This window comes from Ambystoma mexicanum, chromosome 3q (assembly GCF_040938575.1).
Source record: "Ambystoma mexicanum isolate Mex_15411 chromosome 3q, UKY_AmexF1_1, whole genome shotgun sequence".
Lineage (NCBI taxonomy): Eukaryota > Metazoa > Chordata > Amphibia > Caudata > Ambystomatidae > Ambystoma > Ambystoma mexicanum.
Window position 1 is genome coordinate 800,028,747 of NC_090926.1, and position 18,932 is coordinate 800,047,678.

The window sequence follows — 18,932 nt, forward strand, 5'->3', positions numbered from 1 at the left end:
AGTAAAGTTAATACCCCAATCATTTTCATAACCTTATCTAACTGTTGTGCAATTTTAGGGTACTTCAGCATCGACACATTTTAGGAGTTGCTTCAGGGCCAGGAATATTTCCAAATCCAGTACTACTGGTATGTGATCTGAAAGGGTAATCAGAAGAACATGGTAGCTCAGAATTCAGGGGGTCTCATCACGAGTTGGACGGTATCCCAGCAGTATTACTTCTGGGATACTGCCCGGGTGAATAGAGTTACCGCCACCTGGTCCGGCACGTCCATTTGACCCAATGGGGCATTTTTGGCGCAATTAGCGCGCGCTAATAGCATTGCGCTAATTGTGCCTTAAAATGGGCGTTAAGTTGGCGCATTTACCCCCAGCTTTTAGCTGGGGGTAAATGCTGCCAGACTCCTGAATGTGCGGACCCTTAAATGCGGCAGTAATAGCGTTACCGCTGCATTTAAGGGATACCACCCAACTCCTGATGAGTGCCAGGGTCTAAAAGAATTTGGCGTAAACCAAATGTCAGGTCATGGATATCTGCCATGCTGTTAACAGTACAGTGTGAAATCATTGACAGTGGGATGTTGGACCCTCCAAGAGCCAACAAGTGTAAACCTTCCCCATAGGTCGTTGTGAGAAACCTGAGGGTATTCTCACTCCTGTTCCCCCTGGATCCTCTCCTCAGGTGACCAGCGCACGGCAATCAATGTTGGATCCAGAACCTGGGGGGTGGACATGCGAGGGAGGATCACCTGGGAGGAGGGTCCTTGGGGATTAGGAGTGGGGTATCCCTGGGTGAAATATGGTATCCCCTTTGTTTGACTAACAACCAATTTACCCTTACTCCTCTTTGGGCTGCGGTTAAACATCTTCCATCATTTTTCCACATGTAACATCTACTGGTACAAAGACACGGTATTCCCCCTTTACCAGTTATACATCATCACACTCTCCCTCAGCCTTTATGGGTTTTTTCAATCTTATCCCGTTCCCCCCTCCCCATTTCCAACATGTACTGGGACAGAGAAGAAGCGACTGAGGGGTAGAAGGATTACCTATGGGAAAAGTACTGTGAGGAGGTAGATGAAAGGAGAGGCCTACTACACTCCAGCACTAGGCTGTCCCTGTAATGAGATCAGGCACTTAACAATTATACAAACCTGCACTCTATTGAACATCACTCCAGGACTGACCGGTCGAGAAGGGGACCTAAGTGTCAAGCATGTCCTATCAATTGGCCTAACGAGAGTCAGGCAAGGGAGGCCAAAGACTCACACCTGAAACTCCTCGACAGGGCTCAGGTGTATGAAACGTGGGGCATTCAGCAGTGCGCGGAGAAGCAGTTGGGAGAGCAGAAGGGAGGCTGCATGGCTGAGCTCTGAGCTGGGGGGAAATGCAGCAAATTTGCCAATTTTCGGCACTATTACCACTGGCGGGAAATCCGCCAGCGGTAATAGTGCAAATTTTCCCCATTGGGCCCAATGGGGAATGAGGAATTCCCGAATGGGCCCAATGGGGAATGGGCACTAACCGTTCCGCCAAACCCGTGATCCGGCACTATTAGGGCTGGAGGTTTGGCAGTAGGGCTAAAAGCGCCGGTGGTAATAGCGTCAGCATTACCGCCCAACCCGTGATGAGGCCCTATGTCTTTGGCGAGGGAATTCCCTACTGGGAAGCAATGAATGTGTAACTTTCACATGTGGTCAAATGCGCAGTCAGGACAATGTGAACTTGCACGCACGGTAAGCAGTGTTCACACATGAAAATTAAACGTTCTCCGACAGGCAAGCATGGAAGAGAGAGTGTAATTGTAATAGTGAGCACTGCTTGCCATGAGAGCATCGCAGCAGCGCTCACAAGTCTTCCTGGTATGCATGCCTGTGATGCTGGAAATGCATTGGAGGAACAGGGCATCCATGTCCTTGTCCTGTACTCCTTTTATCATGTGTGTTCTGTGTTATTTTCTGCACAGGAGTCCATGTGGGACTCCTGACAGTGCAGCTCTTCCTCTACTTGGTCATCGTTAACAGACCGTTGGGGATACCCTTATGGCACCCACCCTCTAGTGTATGTTTTTGGGCACATGTGTGTGGCCTCCAGATCAGGGTATGGGCTGGTGGCAGCTCCATGCTGAATTTGACAGGCGCTCTGAGTATCCTCCATTTTAGGTTACCCATGCCCTGCCATTGGAATCAGTTGATTACTGATGGGAGACAAGATGGCCCCTGTGGCCGCTTGCTTTCCATTGCCTGTTACCTTGTTTCCCCAACGTCCCGGGAAGCCCTGACTCTGTCCCTTCCCCTGACTGGCTGTTGGGTGGAAGTTCCATATATGGTTTTGTGGGGAAGTCCAGGCCAGACTGGCTGGAGCCTTCCCAGTGACTGTATGTTGTGGGTACCCCCTTGGGGTGAGACCTGGGTGAATGGAGTGTGTGACCAATATACATTTCATGTTATGGGTGCCTGGTTTCTAGTGTGTGACACAATGAATGAGACAGCCCTGCCCGAAACTGGTATGAATGCAGTGTGGAGTGCTGAATGGCTGCGTGCTTGTCCCAATCCACATTCCTTGTTGTGAGTGTCTGGAGGGAGAAGAATGGCCTGAATGCATGGTGAGCCTGATTGGCTGCTCACCTGCTGAAAGCCCTTCTGAATGATTGGCTGCCTGAGCCTGGCTAAGCAGTGTGAATGAGAGACAGAACAGTTTATCTGGGGCCTCTCACTTACTGGAATTGTTCAGAAGCGGAAGTTGAAAATTGATGCTTATACTTGAAGCCTAGCTTGAAGAAGAAGGCTAGGAGACCTCTTTCTGAGCTAGGAGGGAACATTGTGCACCAGCTAATCTTCACCAAGAGTCCCTGGAAGTCAGTCATCGAAAGGCTGCCGACCGGAGACGGGGAGCACTAAGGAATATGAAGCGAAGCACCCAGACATTGAAGTCCATCACTGTCGACGACCATTATCGTCGACCAGAGCCACAACGCTCCATTGCCTAAGACATTTGAATCAAGGACTCCCTTGCTCATCACAGTCAACCGCTTTGTCCCACTGGAGAGAGTCGAGGTTGCCGCCGAACCAAGGAGTATCAGCTGGTGGGTTTCCCACTACCCGAAGTCCACAAAGACGCTGACGAAGATCCGAAAGCCAGCCGTGGTTGAGTCATGATCGCTGACGCCAACCGCCGACGACCCGACGCCCTTGCTGGGCCTACGTTCTTCATTGACTCTTTTCTTTGCAGCAACAAACTATCTTCATTGAGGTGCACAGCGCGCCTCATCTTCGCAGGACGTCCACGACTGATTAGCAACGAGCACTGCAAGGACTGAAGCTGCTGCCTTGACAACATTGTTCACCCCTTTCTTCGAGGAATCTCGACGATCTGTGGCTCCTGCCTTAAAGGGAGTTCAATCAAGAAGGATCCGTCGACAACCCGTCGTCGAACTCTGCTAAACCAGGTACATTGGGGTAGTAGAACATTTATAGAAGGAAATAAGACTCTGCTAAGCAAATTATGGACTGGGCTTATTTAATATATTATTTACAGGTTGCCCAGGTGGGGGGTCCTCACACAGAACTGTGCCTAGTGGTAGTGGCCCAGTATTCTGCCAATTGTTTACCCAACTTGTTTTCCTCCCAAGTCTATGGTTGATACCTTTTTGCTATTGATTTGTATGCCATTTGAAACTATCAGCAGTTGGTGCATTTTAATGGAGCCAAAGAGTAATTGTGATAGCACATAGGAATTGTACATTTATCGTTATAGTATTGCCTGAGCGCAAAGTTTGTTATTGTGTGTGTATTTAACTTGAATCTTATTTGTATAAAGAACTGTGTTATCACTACTGTAGTGTGTGGACATTCCTTTGTGGGGGCTTGGGGACTACACTGTACTTAAGAACCAGCCTGCATCACCTCCTGTGAGCTAAGTCTTGATTGCTCGTCCAATGCTTCCGAATAGAGAATCTCGGCTGTGGTGTTCTGTGCTTCTACTCTGCCATAGAGATTGCAGGAGTACAGATAACCCCACTCCAGTCCGTCTTTACAATGCCAGCATTCCAGGCAACATTTACTCACTTTACAGTGCGGAGTGCAAATGTGCAGGTCAAAAGGGGTTGTACACACGTCTACGACGCCTTTTGCCCTTTTCATTTCCATCCCACATTGCAAATGACCAAATTCTGGTGGAAGGGACCTACTTATGTTACAGTGTAATTACGTAGAGTTACGGAGAATTTGTGTTTAAAATGTCCTATGGGCGCTGATTCCACATTGTGAGACCCAATACTGAGAAGGGTCGTACTCCTTGTGAACAGTAACAAGACTGTGGAACCACCAGTAAATTCTTGTCCTCCATACGTAAAGATATCATAGGAAGATAAAGAGAAATCTTCATACAAAAGTATGGAGAGGCCAGATCATAAATGCACTTATAACTAAGATGGAATATCTTGAAGATAATCCTTTGCTGAACTAGCAACCAGTAAAATAAATGACACAGAGAAAAATTTAGAAACATTGAAGATCAAACACACTGCATTGTTTGGACTTTATGTAAAAGGTTGTCGGAGATGCCTGCCAGCATAAATGGCATTGCTGCAATTCAAGTGGAAATTAAGTGCGCCCACAACCAAAGAGTAAATGTCTTTAGGAATAAACTGGTGGGTCTTTCTAAGCAGCCAAAGTCTGAAGAATGAGGGTCTTGAAAGTTCATTGACTTGCGCTGTAAGGGGCAGATCTGCATCCCAACTAAACCCTAAGTTCTTTACTGGTGTAAGAATTAGGTAAATCAAAGAGAATGAGTGGAGAAAGAGGCACAAAATGGGTTTTTAACCAGAGATGACAAACCCAACAGCATAACCTCTATTTTAGACGGGTGCAGTTGGAGTCCATTACAGAGCATCCACTGCAGAATTATTGCTAAACATTTATCTAATACATAGAAGTTCTCTAGAGACTTGATTGGATGCAATCAGTCACATCTTCAGCAGTTGATATCTCACTTTAAGAAATCTAGTGAACCAGGCAAAGGTATAATACAGCATTCAAGTTAAATTCTTTAAGTGGGATAACTGTACAGTATGATCCAAAAGCCACCGAAAGATCAAGCATAATCAAAAGAGACAATTGACCAGTGACTACAGTGGCTAAAATGGCATCCCATACTGAAACTAGAGCTGACTCAGTGCCATGTCTCAGGCAAAAACGTGATTGACATTCGTCCAGGATATGTTTTTGTTAAATTAATTCTTGAAGCTGGGTAGTAACCATTTTTCCAGAATTTCTGAAAACTAGAGAGAGTCGGCAATAGGACGAAAGCTACTCATTTGAACATTTTCAAAATTAGTTGTTTTCATTAGTGAGGACATTACCACTGATTTGCGATCTACAGACATAATTCCTTTCCCAAATAAAAGATTATCCCGTTTGGAAACAGAGATGGTTGGACTTGGAACAAGCTGGTGGGCAACAATAGCTGGAAGAGTATCCAAGCAACATTTGGTAGGTTTTAGTGCCTGAAGAAGAGGCAAAACACCTGCTGTAACTTTGCGAAATTCAAAAACAGAATCAGAAGTCTCCTGGGTTATAATAACCTTGATTAATAAAGTCTGTTCTTTCTTCAGCCTATCTTGAAAAAAGTGACTTTAGAGATAAAACATGTATTAAAGTTATTGGCCAGCTGCAAGGAGGGCTTAGGAGGTTGGGGCAAAGAATCTGTGGAGGCCATTCTTTTAATAATAGTAAAATGTTCTCAAGGTTTGTTGCTAGCTGAGCATATCTGGTTTTAAAGATGACCAGATTTAGATTCGACAGTACCTTTTTTATAGGCTATGCAAACATCTTGGGTCTAAGAGAGAGAAAAAGAATCCCTCTTATGGTACCACCTTTTCTCTTTTTTTGAGAGCCTTTAAGTATTTAACAAAAGTACCAAGGTTTAGGATTACCATGGTTTGTAACATTATGAAGAGGGGCAAATTGGTTGACTAAAAACTGAAACCCTGAAATACATTGATCTAAATAATTCTCACAGTTAACTAAGGTCCTGGAGTAAATAGGATATCTTGTAGGGAGTAAGGACTCTGAGGAATATTGAGCAGTGCTTTTTAGATCTGGTTTGAAAGAACATGGCTCATTCAGTATATTCGACTTAACTGTGAATTAAAGGGTAAAAAAAACATATAAAATGGTCACTCAATAATGATAATCGAAAGGAAAAAAAAAGGATATTTGCAAGTCACTGGCTGAGTTCCTTTATAAGGTCATGGAAATCTAAGATGACTTGCAAATATCCTTTATTTATTTTTTTGATTATCATTTTTTTGTTTCACCAATAAAGTTTGCAATACAATCAGAAATAAACAAGCTTTTTACGTACATTAGGGGGTATTTTATTCCTTATAATACCAGCACATTTCTGTTTCTACCTGGCCTCTTGTTTAATCGAATGTTGGAGATATTCAGTTTGCAATTTGTGCAAAACCGGAAGGTACTCTCACATCTACTCCCCAGGGATCTTCTGTTCAGGTGGCCACGGAAGGGGCATTTATTTTGGATCCCGACCCTGGGGGCAGGCAAGCAAGGGGGGATCACCTGGGTGGAGGGTCCTTGGGGATTGCAGAGAGGGTACCTGAAGGCGAGACATGCTATCCCCCCTTTTCTAACACTTACCTACCCGACCCTCCCTCGGTCGTCATGAGATATCTACAGTCCTTTCCAGTTTTTCCCTGTAATCTCCCGAGTACTGGGACGAGGAAGATGCCACTAAGAGTATTGCACATTTCCTATTATAAACACCACTCTGGTGCTGGGACAAAGAAGAGGGGCCTGTATAAACTTAGTAAGGAAGGTCAGGCATGGCACACTAACAGGCTTACACAAGGTCAGTCTAACCCTTTTCACCTGCAGCCTGTTAATAATGATAAAGAGTATAAAAGCTGGATCCCAAAAGCAGAGAGGAGAGAGAGAGATATGAATCCGCCATGTTGGGGCCGAGACCTGCCAGAGGAGCTTTGCAGAACAGGGAACCCTCTACTGTGAAGGCGGGCAGCAGGCGCTGCCAGGTATCAGAGGAGAGAGAAAAGCTGTCCGCGCCCAAACCCGGGTGTAGCTGGAGCTGCAGAAGACGCTGGATACGCGGACCACATGTGGAGCAGAACAGAGATGCCGGGTCGCGTTTGAGGCGTGTCCGGCGAACAAACCAAATGTTTTCCCATTCGGGGAGAGCTGCTGGGAGGAGCCGCGAAAGCCGGTCAGTGTCAGGACACTGAGGAGACCGGAGTGCTCCAAAGGGACTTTAAATAAGTAATGCTTCCTGCATTTGAATAAATGCTACTCGTATTGAATATCGAACTGAAAGAAAACCGCTAGTTGAGTAAACCCAAGTGAATACCACCCATATTGAATACTGAATTGAAAGAAAACCGCTAATTGAAAAAACACAAGTAAATGCTATCCAAATGGATGTATTCTAATTGACCTTTTCACAATTGACGTTGGGAGAATTTACCTAATTTAAAAGGTCAATTGGGACATATATGCGGGGGGAAACCCCCTACGCAAACCCCCACCCAATCTGTAAACCCCCACAACCTCCCACCCCAACCCCTTATATTATTTATAATCCAACCAGCCCAATACATATATAAAATAACAAAAATAATATAAAGGTCAATTGTGCAGAAGGTCATTTAGGACCATTATAATTAGGTCAATTAGGACAAAAGGTCAATTGTGAAAGGTCAATTTGGGTAATACCATTCATACTGAATGCCGTACTGAAAGAAAGCTGCCAAAATGAGTAAACTACGATATGCTGAATGGTGAATGAACACTTTAATAGATATGTGAACCAGCACTATCAATTTAGAGCAGTATTGACAGAATCAAAGGCATATGAAGGACTGAAGAGTTATGGTGAACATTATGTGTGCAAAGATATCAAAAAGGGTTACAAAGAATACAGGTGTGGAAAGTGAAACCCCAAGCCAGAAGAGTTTAAAATGGGCCTGACAGCTGGGGAGACTTAGGGTTGCATGACCTGTGATGGGTGGACCGTGCAGTATGACAACTGCACCTAGACCAGAAATTCTCACCTCATCCTCCCCCCTTGGCTGACTCACACCCTGACACAGCCCTTCCCATGCTCCACTCTGCTATATCTGATACTCTCGATTTTCTTGCCCCTGTCATGAGGATCCCCTTGAAGCCCAAAGCCAAGTACAACTCTTGATACGACTCGGACCTTGTCACGCTTAAACACAAGTGCAGGGTGGCTGAGAGGAAATGCAGTGCTTCCGGTACATCCTCTGACAAGCTGGCCTGCCGCCTGCTCTAAAGGAAATACCGGCTACCCAGTCCTGCTGCAGCCTCTACATCTCCTGTCCCCTCCCATGCCCTCTGCATCGCCCTGGCTTCTCATTTCATCTCTAAAACTTAGGATATCCTGTCCACTCTCTCTCTCTCTCTCCCTCTCTCTCTCTCTCTCTCTCTCTCTCTCTCCCTCTCTCTTTCTCTCTCTCTCTCTCTCTTCCTTCCTCTCCCCCTCCTCCCTGCCCTTCCTTTGGCCCTTCTTCGGCCACCCCTCCTCCCTTCTTTTCTGCCTTTCCCCTGTTCTCCTCAGACAAGGTTTCTAGACAAGTCCGATCTATGAAAGTCTCATCAAGACAGGTTCACCCCTGTTCCTCCAAAACCATCAAGGACCACATTGACACCCTATCTCCTGCTCTAGGTGATTTCTGCAACCATTCCATCGCCACTGGAGTCTCCCCCTCCCCCTGAAGCACTCCCTTGTGCACCCTCCTCTTAAGAAACCCTCTGCCGACCCTTCCTGCCCTGTTAACTATCATCCAATCTCCATCAATCCTTTCCTAGGCAATCTCCTGGAAAAGCTGGCCATCTCCCAGCTTAATCATCACTCTGAATCTGTTGGTTGTCTCCATGACCATCTGTCTAGCTTCAGAGCTACCAGAAGCATGGAAACTGCTCTCCTGAACATCTGTGAAGACCTGCTCTCTCCAACCTTGATAACAACACCCCCTGTGTCCTCATCTTACTTGATCTCTCTTCTGCCTTTGACACGGTCAACCATGCCATCTTGCTCAAACGTCTCTGTGATAACCTGGGTATCACCGATCAGGTCCTGGCTTGCCTGACCGCTTTGCTCTCCGATCGATCCTCCCAGGTCCAATTTGGGTCCTTCCTCTCCTCTATCTCTGTTATGGACTGGGCCCCAGAACACAAAAACCACGCCATCTAGTGATGGGGGCAATGGGTCACTTGACTCACTTATGTCCCTTTGGGACCCATAAATACAGGGGCCCTGGCTGGACTCAGCCCTGGCGCCTTTGGCGCCAGGCTCATATAGAGATGTGAGCAGGAACACTTTATTTCAGTTCAGGAGTGCAGAGAACATCCTCATGTGCTGACTCATCGGGTGTGGCTCCCTAGGCCTGGTCTTCATGTGCTAACTCATCAGGTGTGGCAGGCAGGCTGAACCTGGTGGGCGTAGCTTCAGAAGCTCAGCTATATAAGCTGCTCCATACTTAAGGCCGGTGCTTCGTGTTACTGTGCACTCGCATGCAACGTGACGCTCACCGCTGCTTGGACCAGTTTACTTACCTTTGAAACCAGGCGTTCTCCTGCATAATCACCTCCAGGAAACCGGTGCCTCATCGCTTCATCTGAAGACTCATCTTCTGACATCCAGTGATCTTGATCCCGACGCTGCAGCACCGCACTCTGCATCCACGATCTCGGACCCTTTGAAGAAGAAGAAAGACAAGGTTAGAACATCCGTCCTAGGCCGCGCCGCATTTGAACCGTGCGCGCCCCCTAGTTAACAACTTACCAGCTACTGTACCGCTGCAGCTTCGTTCCTCATTCCCTCCGGCTGCCGCCTCAAGCTCCACAGCTTCTGCTGGGCCGGCAACATCACCTGCAAGGGAAGAAAGCAAAAGAGCAAACATCAAAAGTGGAACGGACAGCAATACAAGACAACAAACTTTACAATACAACAAAAACAGATGAGGAAAGACAAAGGCAAACAGGAACACTTACCTGAAGTATAGTGGCTTAGTCGCAGCAGGACTGGACTACCACGTGCAAGGGACCAGTGAAGGAACATGGTCCAGATCATACAAGCGCCCCTGCCAGAATCAGCAGGATGGAGTGCTCGCCAAAACTAATCAACAGATCAGCTTTCCAGGGACAGTGCATCCCACGGGTACCACGGTTTGGGAGAAGGGGTCTGGAAGGGGATCAGGCGCACAAGCTGGCATACTCACGCCCCCTATTCTCCACGCAGGAGCAGTCCCGAGCAGCATCACCTATTAATACCAGTCACCACATAAGCGCAGAGGGCGAAGTTGGACCCGAGCGACCTCACCCCGGGAGGGCTGCAATCGTGACCCAACATCTCTGCAGGTGAGCGTAACAATCTCTATCTCTACCGGTGATGTTCCCCAGGGGGCTAACCTCTCTTCCGGGCTGCTCAACCAATACCTGGCCCTTCTTGCCCACCGCATTGCCGCTCTCTGCCCCAGTTTTCAGTGCTAAGCGGATGACACTCAACTCATTTTCAAGCTCCCTTCTGCCACTTCTTCTCCTTCTCTCATCTCTGACTGTCTGTCCGCCAACCAGGAGTGGTGTGCCGCCAATGATCTCTGCCTTAATGGCAGTAAAACAGAGATTCTCTTCATCGGCACTCTTGCTCCCTCCTTTCCTATCTCTCTCTGGCTGGCCTCTCTTGGCCTTCTTCCTGCTCCCACCTGTGAGGCTAAAAACCTCGGGGTCATCTTCGACTCCACCCTTTCCTTCTCTTCTCATATCTCTGACATCTCTAAGAAGTTACACTACCAGCTGCACCTCCTCAGAGGTATTCTTCCTTTCCTCTCCTTCCCCCAGAAGCTCACTGTCTCCAGAGCTCTGGTTCTCTCTAGGCTAGACTACTGCAACAGCCTCTTTCTAAATCTGCCTGCTTCTACGCTGTGCCCTCTGCAACTTATCCAGAACAGGACTGCGAGACTTGTCCTTGGCCTCAAGCCCAGGGATTGTATCTCTCCAGGATTGAAATCTCTGCACTGGCTCCCAGTCGCTGCGAGGATCAAATTCAAAACTCTTTGCATCCTCCACAAGGCCTTCTGGGGCCTGGGGCCTCAATACCTTCAACTCTCTCTCCCTAAATACCTTCCCTCTCGAGCTCTTCGCTCATCTACCTCAAAATCCCTCAGGGTCAGTCGCTTCTCCAAGCATCGAGTTGGTGGTAGATCTCTTTCCTCTGCTTGAGCCTGCCTCTGGAGCAGCCTCCCTGCCTCCCTGAAACTTGAGGAGAATCATCTTCGGTTCTGAAAGCACCTCAACACATTTCTCTTTGCTTCTGCTTTTTCTCATCCTCTCCCTTGCTGACTTCCTGGCTGCTGACACTGATATTGCACTGGTCACCTGGTCACCCTCAGATCTCGAGTCCAGGTCCCCTCCCCCGCCAGTCGCACTCCTGCACTGCCTTCCTGACAACCCCCGCACTTGTGAACTGTTCCTGTAGCCCTACAGTCCCACAACCAGCACTTGACACTTGATGTCTGCACTTAACCTTGCACTTGCCACCTGCTGGCTGTACTTTGACTTACTCTTATTTATTATTTATATATATATATTTTTTTCTTATCCCATGTACTGCACTGTCCACTCCCCCTTGCCCCCCACACTGCTCCTCCTTTCCCCTTCCCATGCACCTGCGCGATCTGAATGACACCTGGCCTTGTAGGTCCGTTGTCCGTCTTCCTTCTGTTCTCCCTCCCTTGCCTCGTCGCACCTTGAAACTCTTGTGTATAGGTGCGTTATAAATGACATACATATCATATCATATCCCACCTCATGGGAATGACACCCTGAAGCAGGCGATTAATCTGACAGATATTCACTCAGATAACCAAAGCTCCTCTAGAACAGACACAGTCAGCTCAGCAAACAATGGAAGGAAACTCAGAAACAGGGCTCTCTGAACAATCCGCACAAACACTCCAATAAACACTCTACATACCAATATTCTCACTCTCTCCTCTACATCAACAAACAATATTGTGCAGCTATACCCCTCGATCAATTCGGCCTTGCTGCACACATACCCCCTCACTTCCAATGAACACCTCAAAAGCCTTTAGGACAAAGCTGTACCCAACGAAAAAAAATTGGCCTAGCTGCATGCATAATATACACAACCCCACCACCGCCAGAATGCAGACGCAAGCTCTATGGGGCCTTGCTGCACACAGTCTACTGACAGCACACAGCCACTGCACCACGTTTAGCATTAGAATGCAGCTACACGCCACAATGGCTGCACACATACCAAGTGCACCCAAGCGCTGTATACCACCCTACTCTCTCCACCGACTTGGACTAGGTCCCAGAGGGCGTTCAACCCTCAGCGATTTGAGATCATACCAATAGTTCATAAGGCGCTATACAAATGGACACTAACATAACAATAACATAAAAGCTGGCCTTTATGGGCTTCATGTTTACTTCCCTGACGTGATTTCCTAGTATGCTAAAATAAATATATGTTAAAATACTGCTCTTGCCAAGTAGCTGTCACTATCAGACATGTTTAGAATCGCATCATCATTTACATTATAAATGAGAATATTCGTTTTCTAACACTTAAGGGAAGGGAATGAATAACAGAGAAAACATAATGTAATGTTTGCAACTTTATTACATTGAACTGGTGTCATTAGAATCAATGAATACACAAGAAATATTGGATTGCTTTCCAAAGAAGCGTAGGATTTGAAAGCCCTTTTACCTATTTTGATTTGATTTCAATTTGATGTTTGAATATCTTAGTTATAGTAACTTTTTGATTTTACCCTAACTATGGACAGGCAAGTCGGCGCCATCTCATCCGCTGCTGCCCTCACCACAAAAATTATAAATGCAGTAAAACCCCACCTTTCTACAAGCAATCTCCTTAACATTGCGAGAGCCACAAAACTTCACTACTGTAACGGCCTTCTCTTAGGCACTTCTGCCAATAACATTAACAGACTACAGATTGCACAAAACAACGCCCTCAGAGCCGCCCTCAGCATCCCCAAGAGAGAGCACATCTCCCAGACAAGAAAGGACGCCCACTGGCTCCCAATCAGGGAACGCATAACATTCAAAGCCCTCACCATCATACACAAGTGCCTCGCCAAGACCACCCCAGCCTACCTAGTAGACAGAATACACCAGACTACAGCCCAGAGACCTAAACGTGACCAATACTCCCACCTACTATCGGTCCCAGCGTTCAACAGAGCTAAAGCTGGCGGCACCAGCGTTGAAGTATTAGCCCCAATAGCCTGGAACGCACTACCTCTCAATTTAAGAAGCGAAGAATCTCTCACACAAGGCCACTTTGGAGTTCTTATCCTTTATTTAAAGCACTGTTTATCACCAAGAACAAAATTCAAGTTAACAGCTTGACCGCAAAATTTTGGCAGTATTTCTCCAAGTTCAGTTGTATATGTTTGACAAAAATAAAGTTTCATGTTTTTTCAGAAGTGATCTGAATACCGTTATTTGTGGCCTTCTGCTAAAACTATTTTTATTCCTACTTGGCACCTGCTTCTGGCCATCTTCAAGACTTATCCCAGGGAAACAACACAATAATGTGTATTTTTGCCTTCGAAATGCGTCTGTCTTAAACAAACCTTCAGGCAAATCTCAATACATCTCTCGGATACCCGATACATTTGCATAAAAATACAAGTTTGGATACTATTTACTGTGTATTGTTGATTCGGGGTAATACATTTGAAGTTTGTTAGCTGCTAAATTCTGAAGTAATTTGTTTTCTGTTTTCTTCCATTCACCATACAGTCCGTTTTTACTTTTATTTTTGTCTCGTGTCTTTGGCCATGTGTGTTTGTGTGGTTCAGAGGTGGGCATTGGGCAGGTTCACTGAGTGTAACTTATTGCCCTGCAGGCCATGCTCTCTATACCTGAAGAGGATCAGCGAGAATCTGTCCTTTCCCAGCTGAATAAGGGGATCATGGAGATGTCCTTTCCAGAGCAAGAAACCCAGCCAGAACTTCTCTATCACACATGGTAAGCTACCACAGAATGAAGTACTGTGCCACTATCTTCCATCAGTAGGAATGTATCTGAGAAATATGTGGGCTCTAAGCTGTTAGAACGAAGGTAGTTGTACACTGTAGGTACTAGTTCATGCGGCATAAGACAATTCCAGTGTTGATTTTAAATCGCCTGACAGTAGATATTTAGAAACTACTGTCCAAAATACATCCCCTAGAAGTGGCCTCACGCATCCAATGAAACAGCAGGAAGTTATGCCACGTGACTTTCGCCCGAATGGCATCACTTGAGAATGCATCACTGATTTAAAACTCTAAAAACGCCTAAATGACAACAATGCCACATAAGCACACATTATTATTATGGTGGTTTTATGTAAGTGTTCAGGCTTCTTTTTTGTTGGCAAGCAGACGTCTGCTGAGGTCCCCTGAAAGCTGCAATTGTGTATTGGTTAGTTTGTTGCCCTAAGAAGACCATATGGCTTGGCATAGTGCACAGACATCGAAAAAGTACCCCATTTTGTACCTGGTGGAGTCTCCGTAATCAAAGTGTGTTAAAGTCACAGGCTGGCAGCATCTCATTACTTTTTATTTTAGGATGCACAACACGGTAGCCTTTTTACCATATTGATGGACACTTGGGATCCAAACAACTACCAGCAAGCTACCTAGCCTGCATATCTGATGGAAGCCATAGTTAATAAAAACCAACACAGCACCAGATTCCTAAGATCGGATAATACGTACCTTCTAAAAACTACCCGCTGCAAAACTAATAAAGTCTGTAATGGAGCTTTTAATATTGAAGCTCCTCTGGCATGAAACCTCTTAACGCCACCCCCCACCCCCCCAAACTACGGAATCCACAGACGGGTTGAAGAAGAAACTGAACACCCTCTTGTTCTGTTAATCTGGATATAGCTTTCTTTAAGCAGCATGGCCCTTGATTCCTTCGCCTTCTTGTGTCGTCTGTTTCGTCCTGTTCCATTTTTTTGCACCCTTAAACCTTCGGGTACCTGGAGTGCGTACAGATCATTAAACTAACCTGAACTTGCAGTTGGATACTACCCCTGGTACTATCCCATTTTTACACTTAAATCCACACCTCTCTCTCGCAACCCCTATATCCAAATCCAAACTAACCAACCACCCTCCAAAATCGCCCCCTTTTGCCTCCCATAACACTCAAATGCCACCACCGACAGCCATCACAGGCCTAGTCTACACCAAAGAATACGTCCAAGCTATGACTTTTTCTCCTCTTTTCAGCTCTTTCCTCCTTCCTCTTCCCCCCACATACACATACAGTAGTGGGCAACATCACCCCATGCACTCCTCACGCTTCCGGTCCGTGTGCTCCCCCTTCAGGATAACTTACTTCCAAACATCTACCCAATCCCGTAAAAGCACACCGGCACACTGGAACCGGGTACTTCTGACCTGCTCACATCAACACCACAAGTGCACATCTTCCTCTTCTGCCACACTTAACACCCACCCTTCTCTAACAGAGCCATACGCAGCAAGGCCAACAAAAATGACAAAGGGGGGCTATACATGGCCATTTTATCATTATTATTGTTTTCTGAACTGGAGCAAAATGTGACTGGATGTGTGTGCACCAGACAGCTCACACCAGGTCTGTGCATGTGTGTGTGGCGATGGCGATTTGGTAGGGAGGTGGCTGGTGATGGTAATTGGATGGGTAACCCCAGCTCTGTGTGTGTGTGTCTGTCTGTCTGTCATGGCTGTTGCTGAAGGATCCTGCAGGAGTGAAGCTGGCCCTCCACACCCACTAAGCCTGCCAGCCCAACAATCCTGCTATTATAAAACTATTGGACAGGCAAACCCAAGGGCAAAGGGGAATGGTGAAAATAATAAGCTCAGGAACTTCTACTGTTTGAGTCTCTGCCTGTCTTCGCTGGAAAATGCAGGTTCAGTAGTTGTCCTAAAAAGGAAGTACAATTTTATAGAATTTACATATTTATTCTCACCATTTAACTGGACTCTCTCGAAGGTACGTAATTCTCTTTTATTTTAATTCTCGTACCTGTTGCCTAAGCTTGATTGCTTTTATGCTGCATATGAAGAAGTTCTAGTGCTGAATGCTGACTTCATGAAAATGTAGTGTTCAACTTGTAACTGTTATTGTTGAAAAACCCTTTCAAAATCAACTTCCTCCTCACTCGCTCTTTCTCTCTCTTTTGCTTCTTACAGATTTCTTTAAAATGAGTTTTTCCAAAAATTATTATTAATACTGTATTTAAAAATTTGACTTACTGCTTATTCTTTTTAATAGTTCATTCCTTTAATAAATACCTTTCACGTATCAGGTGAAGTCTCTAAACTTGTTAAAAATAGTCTTTATCCAAATCTGAAAAATGCGTCTCCACAGGCAATGTCTTTATCAGTGGATAACTTCGACACGGAGCGCAACCAAGAAAATAATCGAAAGTCAAAAAATCCAAAATGCCCGTGACGCACACGCAATGTCGTAAGGTCCTTTTTTCTTAACTCGTGCGCTAAATAGATCCTTTGTTACGCGCGCCGCACGATCCGCTACGCAGCGAACTATAACTCAATTACATTAGATCTAGAGTTAGTACAGGGTTAAAACACAGTGAATCTGATCCGCACGCTTTGTTAGTTATTCTTATAAAAAATAAACACGCAAGCAAAAATGGAAATTCACTCTACTACCTACTGCTTCTTAACTACAGGTTTAGTTTCATTAACTCATGCAAACTTCTTAAGTTCTTTTACATAACATTCACTGTTCCAGGTAAACACTAATTAGATGAACGCTGTTCTTTCCTTTAAAGGACGAAAACTTAGTAATCTTCAATATAAAAACTTAAAGTAACTTAGCTTTATCTTAATTTAGTGGACTCTTCAGATCTGCAATACGGTAGCCAGTTTCTCAGAATATCTCTTCTACAGCAGACTTCACAGACTTCTTTCTTGACTTCAACATATTACACTTGGACTAGAACTAACAATAATAATTATCTACACTTATATCTTTTGAAAACTTTAACTTTATTTACTGGAGCTAACTATTCTATGACCTACTCAGAGGATAACTTTAATGAAAGGCAGTTTAGAATAATACTGAAGATTCTAAGTGACAACACAATGATGACTACACAAGTCAGAACCAATCACTGTTGAAAGGTAGTTCCACCATCTTGGCTTCGGAGGGCTAAGTCTTTCTGAATGAAGAACAGCTAAGGAAAACAAACTTTAATCCTTAAACTGCTACAGTAAACCCAGACTCAACCTAGTACTTAAACCAACCTCCCCTTCTAGGTCTCAAGAATGAATGCCTGGAATGCACATTTCCTAAGACCCTTGAAAATGTGAAGAACATAATGCCTGACAGTGTCTAAATGAGAGGAGACCCTGAGCCATTTCCCAGAACTTTCCTTGAACCACGTCTGAGTAGCTGGAGAGGAAGATGCTGTGGAGAATATTCTTGCCGGAATCCAGTAATGCAGACTCCAAATCTTCCTTAAGGCCATGCTCTACCCCTCTCCATCCAGTGAATCCAGTTCTTCCTTCTGATACTGTACAGCAGCCCTGTGTGCACTCTTACATATACTGGATAATTTACTTACACTGGAACAGAAGTGGGCGTCTCGGCGAAAGTGTTTTTAGTGTTTTTTCTGCTTTTCAAAAGTCCCTGCTCTGTGGTGGGGCACCGTGGGTTGGACCTCTGGCAGTGTCCTCTGTTTTAGGACCCTCATGTTTCCTGTCCTGCAGTCTCTTGTCCCAACTGGAGCATCATTGGCCTGTCCCAAAGATCCCATGTTGCTGCCTAGTCATCCCATCCACCATTCTGAGGGTTTTCTCCTGTAACCTAGTTTGATGAGGTCTCCAGACAAGTCTGCTGTATGATAGTCTCATCCAAACAGGTGCTCCTCTGCTCCTCCAGAACTATCGAGGACAACATTGCCTCCCTTGCTCCAGCCTTGACTGATTTCTGCAATCACTCTTTTGTCACTGGCTCCTTCCCACTACTCCTCAAGCACTCCCTTGTGCACACTCTCCTCAAAAAACCTTCTATCGACCCCTCCTGTCCGGTTAACTAGCACCCTATCTCCATTACAGCTTTCCTGCACAAACTCTTGGAGAAGCTGGCCATCGCCCAGCTTATCCACCACACTAAATCTGTTGGTTATCTCCACGAACACCAGTCTGACTTCTGAGCAGCCAGAGGCATGGAAACTGCACTCCTGAATTACAACTCTCCTTCTATTCTCATCCTTCTCGACTTTCCTCTGCCTTTTATACAGTCGATCATGTCACCCTTATAAATCGGCTCTGTGATTCCATTGGCATAACTTGGGATTGACCTCCTTCCTCTCTGACCGACCTTCCCAGCTTCAACTGGGACCTTTTCGTTCATCCATCACACTCTCCACCTGTGGTGTACCTCAGGGCTCAATCCTCTCGCCGTGGCTCTTCAACATCTACCTTGCCCCTCTAGCCCATTTGATCTCTGCTTTCTCTCCTAACTTCCAGTGTTAAGCAGATGACACACAACTCTCCTTCAAGCTTCCCTCCATTGCCTCCTCTTCTTCCTCTCTCATTCCTGACAGTCTTTCTGCTATTCAGGCATGGTACGCTGCTAACGGTATCTGCCTTAATGCTAGTAAGACTGAGAGCATTCTCATAGGGAGCCCAGCTCTCTTCTTCCTCCTACTCTATGGCCGCTCTCCATGCACCCCCTTCCCTCACCCTCCTGCGAGGCAAAAAACCTTGGTGTCATCTTTGACTCCTCTCTCTCCTTTCTTCACATCACATACCTTGTCAAGAAGGCCCACTTTAAGCTGCACCTCCTCATTCTCCATTTCCT

General features: G+C 45.8%; 1 protein-coding gene across 2 annotated transcripts in view; it reads left to right on the forward strand.

The window, feature by feature from the left end:
* Positions 1-18,932, forward strand: part of MYCBPAP (MYCBP associated protein) — a 1,263,051-nt gene that overhangs the window by 819,645 nt on the left and 424,474 nt on the right. For both annotated transcript variants that reach the window (XM_069654887.1, XM_069654888.1), the window contains one exon: positions 13,966-14,087. In XM_069654887.1, the coding sequence (XP_069510988.1) occupies positions 13,966-14,087 (122 nt within the window). The remainder of the gene's footprint in view (positions 1-13,965; positions 14,088-18,932) is intronic.